This window comes from Diadema antillarum, unplaced genomic scaffold, assembly GCF_040938485.1.
Source record: "Diadema antillarum isolate AM-2024a unplaced genomic scaffold, OU_Dant_1.0 seq00000247_RagTag, whole genome shotgun sequence".
NCBI lineage: Eukaryota > Metazoa > Echinodermata > Echinoidea > Diadematoida > Diadematidae > Diadema > Diadema antillarum.
In genome coordinates this window covers 127,402-143,819 of record NW_027271291.1, presented here as the reverse complement: position 1 = coordinate 143,819, position 16,418 = coordinate 127,402, and the positions used below count along the sequence as shown (strand labels likewise).

The 16,418-nt window shown below is 38.8% G+C and overlaps 1 protein-coding gene across 4 annotated transcripts in view; it reads left to right on the top strand.

Moving 5' to 3' along the window:
- Nucleotides 1–16,418, top strand: part of LOC139729590 (uncharacterized) — a 34,472-nt gene that overhangs the window by 9,443 nt on the left and 8,611 nt on the right. For 2 of the 4 annotated variants that reach the window (XM_071640514.1, XM_071640517.1), the window contains exons 2-4: nucleotides 6,782–6,876; nucleotides 10,794–11,961; nucleotides 14,967–15,105. In XM_071640514.1, the coding sequence (XP_071496615.1) occupies nucleotides 6,804–6,876; nucleotides 10,794–11,961; nucleotides 14,967–15,105 (1,380 nt within the window). In that variant the 5' untranslated portion in view covers nucleotides 6,782–6,803. The remainder of the gene's footprint in view (nucleotides 1–6,781; nucleotides 6,877–10,793; nucleotides 11,962–14,966; nucleotides 15,106–16,418) is intronic. The other 2 variants (XM_071640515.1, XM_071640516.1) reach the window with 2 other exon arrangements.

Here is a 16,418-nt window from a genome sequence, read left to right as displayed (position 1 = left end):
TCAGGACTATAGAATGCAGTCCCCTCATACAGAAAACATAATTGCCCCCCCCCCCCAAAAAAAAAAAAAAAAAAAAAGTTTAATGTAACATCACAAGGGGCACCCGGCTGTCTGGAGACCAAGAGAACCCTTTGTATTGCATGGACCATGGTCGTGTTGGTCGGCTTGAAAGTATTACCTCGTGGAGAATAAGGTAAAATTTTGTTTCATTTTCATTTTTTTTTACCACTCATAATAAGAGAATGCTAGCAGCTTAAATTTTTCAGTTGTTTCCTTCTCTCATCTCCGACCCCCTCATCTTCTTGCTCAAAAACAAGTAGGGCCTATATATGCATACAAAATGTACTATAATTATGCTAATTCGCGTGTTTGAGCGCTTTACGTGTCCACCACTACTGCGCTGCCCGGACGCGATTCTACTGTATTTGTTTTTGCCCGGACGCGTTTTTTTTTTTTTTTAAGATGGCGCACGGCCTCTTCAACTCGGCACACGAGCACTGCGTACGCGCCACACGCAGTCCGCGCTCTAGTATATTATTAGTATGCATCTCTATGGTTGAGGCCAATGCACTACTGATTGATGCTGTTCGATGCGCGTATTGTATAGTGATGCGCTGTCCATCCCCTGGGGCCCGTTGCATAAAACTCCAACCGGATTTTTTTTTTCCGGTTGGAATCACAAAATTCCGGTTGGAAACTCCCAACCGGAATTTTACGATTGCATATAAGTCCAACCAGAGTTTTCTACGGTTAGCCGGACAAAACTCCGGTTGAGAATGAAATATGAAAGATTCCGGTTGGTGTAACCCTTGCCCTCACACTAGCGGTTGCTACGCTAACAACTCCGGTTGGACTTCTTTGTTCCAAAATGGCTGCAATTCTACAGGCAATTCAGGCTGGGGCAGCTCTTAGAAGAGAAAGAATATTCCGAGATCGCCTGCATCCCTTAGATGCATACGACGACCAACAATTAAGAAAATTATACCGATTCTCTAGAGCTGGGTGCATTGCCATCATTAACAGGCTTGCCCCGAGGATTGAGCATCCAACTCACAGAAATATGGCTCTTCCATCCAGCCTACAAGTGTTTGTGTCACTTCGATATTTTGCCAGTGGAAGTCTTCTTGACGACACCAGTTTCGTTCATGGGATACACACATCGACTGCATGCAGAACCATTCAGAGAGTTGCGCACGCACTCTTTGATATGAAGGATGAGGTAATTATTGATTTCATTTTGGTTCCCTTGATGAGAAATGATTGCAAAGCTAAAGCTGAACCAGTATAGAATTCTAAACCTTGTATGGCCTTGCCCTTGGATTTGATTGCTCAGCCTGATTAGAGGCTGAGCTGAGGGGTAGACTAACAATTAGACTATAAACACTGTTATTCTGCCAGGATTCTTCAACTCCCTAAACTAAAGCCTAAAGGCTACAGTTAGGCCTAGCAGAGTCTAGAGCAGCTTTCCAAGATGTGCTGTGATGTAGCAGACTATATGCTTTGTATCAAGTAAAATCATACTGTCGCAGTCAGCTGGGAGTAGCTCGCGCTCGCTACAGCTACCCTGCCCAAGGCTGAGCTAGCCTGAGCCCGAAGGCCGAAGGCCAAGGAGCTAGCTACACTGCCTGCTATAACCATTATTTTTTGTTACTTTGAATCAATTAAAAAAAAAAATCCTTTCACTAAAAAAAAATGTCACTCAGAATGACAGGACACTTTTCAGACGTAATAGAATCATTATTCATTCCGAATAATAGCCTAAATAATCTTTAACAAGTTACCGTAAAACAATTCGACCACCACCAACGGAAGTCACCAGTCAGTCCCACACACACTAAATAATGTAGTGTACAAAGTAACCCCAAGCCAGCTAACGCCGCTGCCTATAAACGTTAGAAAGCTGCATCGTAATAAATTTTAGGTTAGCACTGCAACTTTTTGCAGTCGTGGTGTATTCTGCAACTGTTCCAAACCTAAACCATAAACGAGTATAAACAGGCGAGCCGCCGTAGTATAGTACGGACACGCAGTGGTGGTTTGGCCTATTTCATGAGTATGCCCATTATATCTTTAATTTCGGTAAGTTATTAAATAAATTATCTTATGAACGGAAATTAACAAAAATTACCTCATTTGCCATCTCGGACTCGACGTGGATGTGCGTGTAAGCAGGGAGATGAGAGGAAGTACGATCGCTAACGTTAGTTTGTAGTGCACACCGTGCGCAAATTGCTTAGTGCATATCGCATGCAGACGACAGCGGTAAAAGTGAAACTTCCCTTTTTTTCAGTGCGCATCCTCATACAAGTGTACACTTTGTATTTACAAATAAAAATAACTAATGATTTACGCTTACAACCATAGAAAATTAAGGTTGGGATTTTGGCAACCCAATTTTTTTTTAGGGTTACCAACCAGAGTTTTTATGCAACGGATTTTACGTTTTTAGGTTAGCAACCTTAAAAAACTTAGGTTGGGCAAATCCCAACCTAAGTTTTTTTAAGGTTGCTAAAAAAGTTTTATGCAACGGGCCCCAGGGCCCCGTCTTATAAAGACTTGTGATTGATTCAAATCAATCACAACTTTACGATTGAATGCAAATCCATCTTATTACCTCCGCCAAGGGAGGAGGTTATGTTTTCGTTACCGTTGGTTTGTTAGTTTGTCTGTGCGCAAAATAACTCAATAAGTAGTGGACGGATTGGGATGAAACTTGCAGGAAAGGTTAAGAGTGACACAAGTACCAAACAATTAACTTTTGGTAGTGATCTGAGAATTTTGGGGGAATTTATGAAGGATTTTTGATATTTTAGCAGGTAGGGTCAATGAACTTGGAGTTCAGGCTGCGCGTTTGAGGTTTGCCTGCGCGCACTAAAGTGCGTGCTCTAGTTTATGCTGGGGTGAGGCGCGCCGTGCAGATGAGGGTTTATGACGTAACAAAGGCTTCTATATTGGGAAATCTGGCAACTTTCAGCACACAATGCTATAAGTACGTATGGGTGGAAACAAGATCAGTGGTGAAAATGATTTGCATGATTGGCGGAGGTCTGCGCTCTCAGAGTGCTTTTCTACTAATCTAGTTAAAAAAGTTATGATTGAAATTAAGATGGAGAACTGAAATCAATCAATCAGAGGTTGCGATTGATTGCAGCTTTCAAGAGATTTGTGATTGATTGATTTCTATCACAAGTTTTATAAGACAGGGCCTAAGACAGGTAGAGGGGTATTTGAATCCAGTCAGCGTGTGGTCGGGCAGTAACAGAATATCCTGGGGTGGTATTGTGACTGAATGAATGGGTGGACTTTTTATTAACAAATGAATAAATTTTATTACCAAATTTCAATGATACATACTTTGATTAGAAATCACAATGATACATATTAGGCCTATATACATCTTGGTAAAGGGTGCTAACAATTAGCGTAGGTCCTATGCAAATCGAGGTTAGCCCCATAAGGTTGATTACCAGAAGCAATATCAGCAAATTGACTGAAAGTATACATCTCTCATGACAACACTTACAATATTTACAATAAGAATAACAGTAATTCTGAGGTCGTAATTAAGTGTGTAATTAACTGTTTTCAAGCGATTCAATCGAAATTTGGCAGTCATGTTGATGTGAAGTTTAGTGTAAAGTTGTGCAAGACACACGTTTGTTTGTTTTTTTCAACAGTAGGCTTATATAACAGAAAGGGTGTTGTCATGGTAATGCGGCACTGGTATACACAGACGGCCTCAAATTAAGCAATGTTAAGGTAAAAGGCCTGCGTATCGAACTACTCCAGTTCATCAATGTTTCACAATATTATAGATACATTTTATAATGAGAAACGCGCGTCGATGTACTAAAACTTGTGCAACACTGGAAAGTGCGTTGTCATGGTAACAGCTAATTATGACTCCCAAATCAAGAAAAGGGAGTTGCAAATTGAAATTCTTCTCCCAAGTAAATAGTTGAAGTGCATTGAGATAGTCGCAGTGCATTATGACCACAAATTGGGAAAAAGCCTTTCAGAGGAATTTTCCCTCCACTTTTTGAGCCGTTCAAATCAAATTTGGCACACTCTATAGTTGATGAACTTTAATGAAAAGTTGTGCAGCACATATTTATGAAAGTAGAGGAAAGTGCGTTGCCATGGTAACACTGAATTATTGGCCCCCAAATTAGGAATAAAATCTGACGGAATGAAATTCTTTTCCACTTTGTGAACGAACCAGAAGAATTTTACACTCAGCCCGCATAACATGCTCTGTTTGACTGTGATTTCTATTCTGCAAGATAAGCCTATATATTATTTTTCAAGACTATAGTAAATGATGTTGCCATAGTAGCAATAGCACGTACAAGGTTACTTTGCACTTCACAGTGTTCTCGTCAGTGTACCACTTAATACCATAAGTGTTAGACGGGGGTAGACCGTATATTATACAGTAAATTATATACCTGTACCTGGTATTTCTACAGTTGAATTAATTGTGCAAAAAAAAAAAACCCACACGAAATAATAGCAACTCGTATCCGATCCATACTATACTGCATCTAATAAATGGATCATTATAAATAGTCTTGTACTCCTATTGAATATACACATATGTCCAAAAAGGTCGCAAAGTTATTGCTACCATTTTCACGTTACTCTAGATTGGATCATCCTTATCATCATGTTCCATCGAAATGATGAAATGATCCCCTTCTGTAGACTTTGAGAGTTCTAAACTGCCCTCCTCTGTAATATGAGGTATATAAGGGTGACTGTTATGGAGATGAAATTTTACTTTTCTCTCTCTTTTTTTTAAAAACTTGGAACAGATTATCACTCGTGAATCATGTACAGTGCTAGATATCTTGTGTACTATTCATGTAACTTCTGGGAAAGTATTTTCTTTATTTTCAGTTTTTTATTTTTTTTTTCAAAACGGTACGTGAGCATGAAATTGCATAGGGAAACTTATATCGATATATATATGGACAATATAGCTATTTTCCTTATTATGACATTTTCTCTTTATGTTTCTTATCGTTGTTATGGACAGTGAATGGCCGTTTGTTTTTGCGACAATCTTTCCTCAATGATTCTTAGTGAATGGCACTGTCGTTGTTTGATGTTCATAATAAGTATCATTTTTTCCAGTTACGACGAACTGAATGGATGTAAATTAAGATTTCCTTCTTATTTTCCATATTTAAAATAATACAAAATCATTACATGGTGACAATAATCGTTTTTCAAGCAGGGGAAGAGCCACATCGGGTACAAAGTTAAACAAAATACGTACGGAATATAAATAATAATGAATAGGGCCTTAATGCGCGCATATACACGTGCACCTGAACAAACATGCTATACATACGCATAATTACGCAAATATTGTTTTGACTTTCATGAAACCAATGCGGATTAAAACATTATGTCAATTAAAGTGTATAAGGAATATAAATGGAAGTTGCGAAAAAAGCAAACTCAAAATAAAGATTGCATAATTAAATATAAGTAGCAAGTTCCCTTATACGAGCAAGGAGGGGTGGACTTAAGTACTCTTTTTTTTCTTGTATGGAGAAAGTTATGAAGTAAAAAGTATGCTTAAATAAATAAAGAATTGAACACTCTAATTCAGAAGCAGTGAAAGCAAGAGGACGAAATGACAAACACAATAAATATACAAGCACAAATACAGGATCATCCACACAAACCTGAGGAAATAAAGCCAACAACGAAGGACAAATGGGCCATGTGAATCGACAACCGACGTGGAATTCAACATGTCAGTACGGTACACAGATTATCTATTAAGATTAAAGATGCAAAAGAAGAATAAAGGTAATCACTGAACTTGAAAGCAAAGTGCTCTGTTTTATAATCGATGTTTCAATATCGACCGAGTAAAAACTCTTTCAAACTGAATTCATGTGCCAAAAGTACTGAATGATTCATTTCAGCCGGAAGGGAGTTCCACAGGTTTGGTTCACGGTTTATACTGCCAAAAAGTTTAGTTTTTTTTTCAAAAATAAATACATAAATACACAAACCCCAAAAAAAAAAACATAAGATTGTAATAATAATAATGTCCGCTGTAAAGGTATAGATGGGTTCAACTAGACTGTCTAGTGGGGTATCTTTGTAGGCTTATTGCATTGTTTAAAACAAGCATTGAGTTAGAACTGATGATGGAAGATTATTGTTATGAAAGTTGTACATGGATTGACCAATTTACATCTGGTATCTTTCATTAATCTCGAGGTTTTTGTTCTGAATTTAACAAAATCATTACTGTGTGCATAAGTGATAGTAATGGTTTACCATCCTAAGAACTTTTTAAAAGTAAAAAATGATTAATAATGATTATAATTGTAATAACAATCCACATTAAGTACAGGACATAATGATCTAGAAGATTCTCTATGCAGCGTGATGCACATAACTTTTGTATTATACATCAGAAAAAAAAAGCTAATTCTTTAATGTTTCAAATTTTACACAATTCTTTTTGCTGCAGGTATAAGCAATGCGATTCAACATGGGCACAAGTTATTGGATCCCATACCCGCGTTGCACGTTCTACCGGTTGAGCGGCACTGTTTTGGACTATCTGCAATATTTTCCCATTTCTCTTTTAAGGGAGGCCATACAGAAGAACATTACATGAATCAAATCTAGATGAAACATATATGTATGAATCAATTTCTTATATTCTTTTTACCCAAGAAACTGCGAAATTGTGCCATTTTGTAAGAGCAGACATAACAGACATTTTCACCTGATCTTGAACATGTTGAAGTTGCAGGTGCTGTTCCATGTGAATGTTTCCTGTTTCATTTACCGTGAAACCAACAACAACTACAACGTCTGGCGAAGTGGATGGATTGAGCCTCGGTGAGAAATGCTATATTAAATCTCATTGGTCTTTAAGGCATTGACTTCAAGCATGTTTTTCTTAGCCCATGCAACAACGTCAGCAAGACATCTATTTATCGAACCATGGACCTACCACACATGTGTACATCGCTTGTTTATTAATTCAAACACCTGTTTCTGTGAAAAGCGTCACAATAACATTTTAAAGATGTTTTCCTGCTGTGATCTAATCGTGCATTTACCGACAGGCAGTCTAGAGTAAAAACAAGACGGCGCTTCGAGATATCTAAAGCTTACATGCGCAGAAGATAACAACTCTCTTAAATCAAGAAAAAAAAAATGTATGTGCAGTTGTAGTGTACATTGGGAAATCATCGCTCAGTTAATTTCCTTTGCAAATCGCACGTACTTTACGAGAGAAAGCAAGTATTTCGGCTGGTTGGTTGTAATTTGTAATCTAATTTTCCCCATTTTTCGCACATTGTTTCAAAGTAAACATGGACAGTAATGTTAGACGACTTGTTTGTCTCATTTATTTGAAAGGAACAAGGTTATGTGAGACGAAGTCACCACCTTTGCCGAAGGCACAGACCTTCGCAGGACAAAACCACCTTAAACTATACTAGTTTTCGACGTTGAGGACGTTAATATCCTAAATAGCGAAATGGTACGGGCAGAGGGTCTGGAAGCCAGACTAAACTTGGTACCGCATTTGGCCCAGTTTGCGTTTACAGTGAGGAAAGGCCGCGGCTCGAGACTACCTCCAGAGCTTGGCCAAATGCGCGGCCGATTTTGTACCGCATTTGGCTTTTTGCGCGTTTACAGTGAAGTGAAGGCCGGGCTCGGCCTCAGCCGAGCCCGGCCTTTTCACTCACTGTGAACGGGATCCATGTGTAATAAGTACATTGTTTCATTGCCATCTGAGAAGATAGTTGGATAGCCCGTATTCAGGTGCAATAGCTGGTCTTCCATGGGGTCCAGTTGGATGTAAGGCGGGACCACTTCACCGGGCTAAACACCCTGCTCTATATGCGATGAAATGAAGTAGGATCTTTTTACGTGCGTGAGTTGTGACTCTCTCACACACGGGACCTTCATTTATGTTCTATCCGAGGGACAGTGTTTTGCCTTTTTACTGTAGGGGACGGTATGATTACACACAACATTGCTCAATGGGACCCGGTAATCGAACCAAGGTCCTTTTGATCGTGAGGCAGAATGAGCTAACTCACCGTCCATCCAGTGCATGCGAAAGTCTATCCCTCTTCCTGATGTAACGCTGTGTCGAATGAGCCCACCCCCTGTTTTGAGCTCTTTGAACCGTTTGCAATAAAAGTCGCTTAAGACATTTCCTAGGCCATTACAAGCCTACGCTGGTCTGACGGAACGGTGGCACTGCGGCAAGACGGCTACACACAGAGTGATATCGAGGATGTCCTCGCGGCATCCTAGAATACAGACTGTAAGACTGTTAATTTCTGTAGGAGAAACGGGAAAATGTATCTTCGAATCATCTTCGTCGCTCGTGGATCATGGGATCGACGTTTCTTGGTCAGCCGGTAGGAGCCCGCCTAACCGGAGATTGCTCGGATGCTACATGGTTACCAAGCACAACGGTTGACGGTTCAGATGTCCACGCCTGGTTTTTCGCCAGGAGAACAGCCTCGCCACCGCTGGTCTAAGGAGCACAGAATACTTCAATTTGGACACTGGCGACATGTTTTCTTCGAGGACAAGAACCACCACTTGACCGAACCGATGGGAGACAAGGAGTTCATCGATTAGCCTGGGAGAACCTTCTTGCTGACTGCATCGAAATAGAGACGACTCGTGGCAGCTCAGTGATGACATGGACCGGCATCATTTACGGTGGAAAAACGCCACCGGTAGGAAATGTCAACACCGTTGTGTACAGCCCTGCATCTCAACTGGTGGGCAGTGATGTCAGCCAAAAAGAAAAGAAACTAATAAAGAATGGGCGGGGTTGTTTTGCTTCTTGGAAATTACCATGGGTCTTCGATTGGAGAATGGCAATGCCTTTTCTTGATTTGTACTTGAATATCAAGAACATGACGTACAGCTTAGTCATGTAATGATGATAGACACTCTATTTCATCAGGAGAATTAGTGTTGACAGCAGATGAGAAATCTTGCACACACACACATACACACACAAAAAAAAAACCAACTTCATTCATCTGCATTGAAGAATTTGGTACAAAAGAGCTTTCTTGACGACTGTCGGTGGACCAATTTTAATGGCGACGGCGAAGCTAACTACTACATGATCAGGGGTATGGTGATATTTAACATTAGATGCAATTGTATTTTATCTCATCAAAATTAACATGGTGAAAATCAAAACGTGAGTCAGGTGGAGTATTTGTCAACTATACGTTTCAGTGATAGCAAAGAGATCAATATTCTCCTCTTTCACAAAATCACCTAGTACGAACGCTTTCCCTTGTTTTAAGAGATCTGGGCCCCATTTCACAAAAAGTTGATATGATAGCAACTCTTGCTGAAATGGCAGTTGTCATGGTAACGACAAGTATCCAGATTCCTGATTGGCTGTTGCTTTTGAAAGTTTGAAAGAAAACTAACATCATAAGACAGCCGATTCAAGGTTGTAGAAAAATGGTGACGCGAAGGAGAGGGTCGAAACTAGGCCCTGGACTATACAAGGAGTAGGCACAAAGTTGGACAAATACATTAACGCTGTGCACACGAGGCCTAGCCTCGTCTGCATATAGTGTATATAGGCCTACCCTGGTTATGTAGCAGAGCAGGAACAAAGAAACAGAATAAGGATTATGCTGCTTAAACTTCCACATTGTGAAGACTTCTCAAAACAGATTCCCAAAAACAATTAGTGTCGGCCATTCACCCATCCAAGGTTCCTATCACTTGTTGTTCAGGTAGAAAAGTGGTGAAGTGTGGAAGTCACGTAAAACATGGCTTGGACTCCATGTATTAGCAAATAGACCATGGTAGAAATGAAAAGAAGAAGAAAAAGAAGAAGAAGAAGAAGAAGAAGAAGAAGAAGAAGAAAGAAAAAACTTCCCATAGTAATTCCAGGATGGCGTTGAAGTTTTTGTGTAAACTGAAATCCTAGCTCCACGATAGACAACAGAAATAGACCTACGTCTTAGTAGGAAGTAAGAGCAAAGTGAGGGGACACCTGTCAAGCACACACTCAGGAAAGATTTGTTCTACAAATTCCACAAATTCTATCAATATGAACATTCCAAGAAAGTTTTTTGTCTAAAAAGACAACGTGAAATTTAGTGGCAGTAATTATAGTTATAAGAATATCATCTAATGATATTGAATTTGGAAGATATATATAAGTATAGACCAAGAAACATATAGTTAGTGTTTTCCAAATTAAGGGAAAAAAACTTGTTAGCTCTCATCCAGTCAACTTCATGAAAAGCTTAATTGTTTAAGTTGGAAACAAGTTCAGAAGGGCTGGAATGAGAGTAACCTATGTTGAAATCATCTGCGAAATAGTGTAAATTGCAATATTTTAGAATTTTTGAAAGTCATGCATATAGACGAGGGATAGTAGTGGCCTAAGATATCTTGTTGGACACCGCAAGAGATCAACCGCCATGAAAGAAGAGGAACCATTCACGTTCACATTTTGCCTTTGGTTTGATAAGTAACTTCCGAATTACTCCAGACCTTTACTGGAATTCCGGAAAGATTTTAATAGTATGATGAAGAGACAATGGATTTAGAATTAAAAATTTTGGTTCATGACTGTCAGAAGGGCGTGCGATATGAAGGTGTTTCAAATGAAAGCCAAACTGTTTGTGGGTTAAAATGCTGTGTTTGCTTAAGAATGATTGTTTAGAACAGTAGAAAAACAAATTATGTTAATTGAAGTGATGAATAAAGGCATTTTTGTAATCTGCTTTTCTTCTTTCCAGGTCGGAATGACAACTCCGAAATGGGTCGATATCGTCAAAAGATCGCTCTTCTCTTCTCGATCGCCTGCTTCGTCATGCTCTGCCAAATATTCCTCGCTCTCTTCCACTCGGATAAGATTGAGCGAAGTTTGCTGGACGTCGCTGACAGTCAATCAGGCAACCGAGGTGGTGACGAGGTCCGCGAGAATTTTCACGGGAACAGTTCCAACACCGCTCACCGCTACCGCTATCGCACCGACAGTGGTCTCTCTCACAACAGGAAAAACATGGCAGACGATCATGGTTCCCATCAGGCTGCCGATAGTGGCAAGGATAATGATGACGCCAAAACCAAAGACAGAATACCAAGAGAGGAACAAGATGTTGTTCAAAACATCAGTAAGAAAGAACACAAGGACATACAAGACCATCACATGAGACAGCCGAGTCAACACACTCAAGATAGACCACAAAATTCGAAACCAGACCCCGCGGTAAAGTATGTCTTACCATTATTACTAGGTAATCAGGGGATGAATAATCAGATGCAGGCTTTTAAGTTGATCTGTATCATCGCCTTGAAGAGGAATTTAACGGTTGTTCTGCCCCCGTTCTTCGACCACTCTCCGTCACCGGAAACCCAAATGCTGCGGACGTTTGACGAAAGCTATGACGCCAAAAGCTTGTCAGAAATGGTTCCGGTCGTTTCTTTGCAGGAGTTTAAGCGCAAGTGCAATAACAAAGTTGACGCCAGTTTTCTAGGCACCAACATGGTGGAAAATCAGACTGAAGCCGATAGTCAGCGCATCAACGAATTCGTCGAACGAACTCTAAAAGTCTTCACCAACCACACAGGAGTCCATGTACCTAGCGTGCTGGACAACTTGAATAACTCGGACGTAATTATTCAAATAGCTGATGACCTCCCATATTTGGTAGCGGTTGATGACTTTCTTGACATGTATCCACACTCCCTGGTAACGAAGAAGCAATGCAACGCATTCCTCTATGGCTACGGTTACTTGGGTAGATTGCGGTACATGGATCACATCATGCGCTACGCACAGTATTTCGTGAAATCTCGGAATGTCCAGACGATGACCTACACAATCGTCCAGCAGGGTATGATGGCCAACCAGCCATATCTGTGTATTCACTGGAGATACAACGATGAATGGTCAAAATCCTGGTAGGTAGGCCTACTATACACCTAAACAGCACCGGCAGGGCACCTGATAGCATGCGGGCTTAGTTTTGATGTAAAACTTCAAATGAAAACAAAAGGGAGAGGATGGATATGGATTGAAAGATTAAAAGGAACATTCGTTGTGACATTTTATCTTAGTCATAAGGAGCAGAGTATAGTAATAGCAGAAAGGTGTAAAAGTCTCCGAGTTTCAAACACTTTTTGGTACAAGTCCTAGGCAATCTACTCTCTAAAAAAAAAAATCGAGTGAAAATATTCACTCTTAAAGGAGTGAATACAAAAAAAGAGTGAATTTAGAGTGAAATTGGAGTGAATTTTGAGTGTTAATGTTCATTTTCACTCATTTTGGAGTAACCTCAGGGATCACTCGAAGATTTTGGAGTGATCCCTGAGGTCACTCCAAAACGAGTGAAAATGAACAATTTCACTCAAAATTCACTCTAAATTCGCTCTTTTTTGTATTCACTCCTTTAAGAGTGAATATTTTCACTCGATTTTTTTTTAGAGAGTAGGGACTTTTTGTTGTTGCAATTATTACCAATATCTTCTGCTTATACATTGAATATAATTTCTTTGTTTACTGTATTTGATAGAAATGAAAATAAATTCGAATCTTGAATCTTGACGTTCAATGAACTCTTAGCCCCCAAATGCATATCACAGAACTATCAGGCATTTATAAAAAGACGCACTGGCGTTGTCACGGTGTACTAGGAATGCGAAAATGAGCAAAAAATGAAGAAACATTATTCCCGATGATGTGACCAATAATAAACACATCGTGACTGGGCAACTTGATGAGAAGGAAATTAACACACAGCTTGATGCATAACCGCAGAAGAAAATAATTAAAGGATGACATAAATGGAAGAGAGCGAGGGACACACACACACTGTACAAGGGAAAGAGAAAAGATATTCAACCAGGATATATGACACATTGGCAATATTGAATTTAAGCATTGTTCTATTTTCGGCAAGAACTTGACGAAACAAGGGAAGAGGGGCTTCATAATGTATCGGATACATACATACATGCATGCATACATACACTGTACATACATACATATTAGTTGACATACAGACGTCCCTTCAGATAGGGAATTAAAAGGATAATCAATTTAGTTTAGTAAATTCCCATAACAGATCTAATTCCACCGTCAATAGATCAATATTAGGTAACACTGATTAATCATGTTGTTACAACCGAAATCAAGGCCTATTATTTTCTAATGCCTATAGGTGCGTTGAATGCTATGGGTTGGGGTATTTCAGTTACTGTGAATCGCTCCATTGCATCCACACGCACATACGTACACCCACACAGACACGTATACACAGAAACAAAGGCTTAAAAAAATCATGGGATGTATTATTATTAACAATGTGGGGTTTGTTCTTCTGAGAATAGTATATCATTTAGTCTTATTTTCGAAACAACATCAACTAGATACTGAAGCATTGTCGTAATCCTATATACAGAAATACTTGCTCCAACCTCGTCCTGTGAGTGTCGTAATCAAAGATAGGTCACGCATATATGATTTGCATCTCCATCAACATCCAGAACAATTTAGGACCGTCATTACCCTGAAGTAAACACCATCTCCTGCATAATATTGAACAGCGCAGAAAAAAAGAGTGTATATACTATGCCTCTTGCAACGGCATTACACGGAGCTTGCGTGGTCGAGTCATAAGTCATGGGCACATGGGCAATTAAGTCCGTGCATTAGTTCTTCATAATGCCTACAGTCATATCACAGTGTTGTAGAAAAATCGCGGAAAAAGGTCTGATAACCATGAAATGATGTCATTACGTCATTTGACAATTGTCCCTGAACCAAACCTGTTAACATTACCTTTTTTGTTGTTTTTGTTCGTTATGTGGTTTTAACGAAGCGCTTTCCCCAGAAGTAATGAGAAAACATAATTTTGAACGACAGGGACAGAGAGGGAGAGAGAGAGAGAGGGGGGGGGGGGGGGCATCGACCTGCATGGAAGAACTAATAACTAATGCACGCACAACGTACAGAAGATTTGTGAGAATCTACAATGGGATTATTTCCAGCCCTAATTTTCATGACGTGACATCTGGATGGGAAACAGCCTATGCTTAGTCGAGGAAATACGTATATGGTAGACACTTAGCACATAAACACCATAAATGCAGCCATGCAAAGAAAATAATTGTGTCGCTGAACATCGATTATTTAATAATTGGCATGTTTACATTTTCCAGAGACTAAGCGTCCAAACAAACATTATTTTTCAGAATTAATTCTGCCCAGCCAAAATAAATGACTTTATGTTTAGAAGGCGGTCAAGCAGAGCAGGAGATCAGATATTATAATATGATATCTGATAGCGTACTAATTAATATTAATATTTGATAGCTTCCTGGGAATAGGAAGAAGCGATACCAACATTTCACTGTACCACCGACAGTTTTGTAATTAAAAGCATTCTCAAAAGTCTTTTGAAAGTCTCGAAATTAAACTAAAACGTTGCTAAGTTATCAAACTTTGATTTTTCATCAAAATCATCCTGTTTTGCATTTCTTGGCATCAATAATAATTCATGTAAAATCCACGATGCGTCCATATCTTTGTAATCATGTTTATAAAGACGTAATTACTTAATGTATCTAATAAAACATATATGTTATTGATATCTATCTATCTATATATATATATATATATATATATATATATATGTATACATATACACATGATTTATTTTTTGCATGCGTGTGATATTATAAAAAGATCCGAACTAGCTATAATTAATGGTAATCTACATCTAGATTCCTGTTCATTCTCTTTTCGCCCTGCCAGGTCATGTTCTCTCATCTTGTGGCATTTAAGAAAGACGATTAGTGATTATTAAAAGATACCTAAACTTCTGTATGTCAACGTGTATAAATTTTGTTCATGTTAGTACAAAGAGGTTCATATTTTTCTTTTCCTTTGTAATTTGCATTTACAGGTGTAAGCATGATTACGTACAATATATTTGTAAAGTGCTTGCTCAGATTTCTCCTACTGCCCTGGCGAAAAACATCACAAACTTCGCAACGCAGAGACATTTGGAAGCCGTTTACTTCGCCTCCGAGTTGTATGAAAATGTAAGTTATCAGCTATCTAACCACCACATTCTGTTGCCCGAAACAGTTTCACCATTTTAATGCGCCATTGAAATGATGAGTCTGTGTTTTTCTTTGCATTTCATTTATATGATTGGGGGGGGGGGGGGCACTGTCAAAAGTCATATGCATTCTTGTTTGTTTTGTCGGAAAAAACAAAAACAAAACTGACGACCCGGGGAGCGAACGTTTATATTGGCCTAAAACCTGAATAAAACTGTCGAGTTTCAATAATCTTTACCCCTTAGGAGGGTTTTCCGAATTCGGCTTTTCGCCCAAATATCGGTTTGTTGAGCAACTTCCGACGAAAAAAATGGGGAAAAAATACGGCCTTTCTTTGTGGCAGTGCAGTTGACCCTTATGACATTCCAGCTCAGTTTAAAGGAACTTTCAGTGGTTTTCCTGGCTCTGTCATTTTCAAGAGGGAGAAATAGAATCCTTGAAATTAGATAAGCCTTTCCGTCATTTTCTTATCACCTAGAAAGAGCAAAAACTTAAAGCTCCGATCGCCTTTTAAACATAGTTGTTTTGAAAATAGAACTAACGATTCTTCGTTGAAAGAAGAACAAATTTGATTTCACTCACTGTTGAGTGACGCAGTAAAATGCCACAAAATTCTTAATGCAATACGGATGATTATATTTACATTGTAAAACAAAGATAAATGATAAATGCCAGGTATAATTCTTTGACTGTTTGAAATTCGATTTCACTTTGTGAGTTTTGCGTCTTAGCAAACCAATCGTCTTGAATAAAAGATTTGTCGATAACATATTCTTGTTTTGTTTCTGAATTTTGAAAATTCTCGAATTTGCGCAATTCCTTTGTCTTTTTCATGCATATCTTAAAAGGAGTTTAAAGGTTCAAAAACAAGTTTTTGGCTTTTTACTTATTCATTTTACATAAAAAACATTTGAGAAAATCTAACTTAAAATCAAACAAAAGTTCTGCGATCTTACGAGAAGCTGTTGTATGCAGCCATTTTGTTTTGGGGTTTCCAGGAAAATGTGACGTTTTTGCGTTGAGCGTGTGATTGGCTACTGGGGCCTGCACTCAATACTAAAAGCCACGATAAATATTAACACTTAAGAATGGTCTGTTGTAATTCAAACTTTACAAAAAAAAATCGTACTAAATATTTGTATTACCTTTAAACTCTGTAAATTCTACCGTTTTTTTTCTTGTTTAATAGTATAAATTACATCAAAAATTTTACATCATCAACATTGATTGATCATCGAGCTCCAACGTAAATTATCCACAGCAGAAGAGGATCATGTGTTTTTGATACTGTT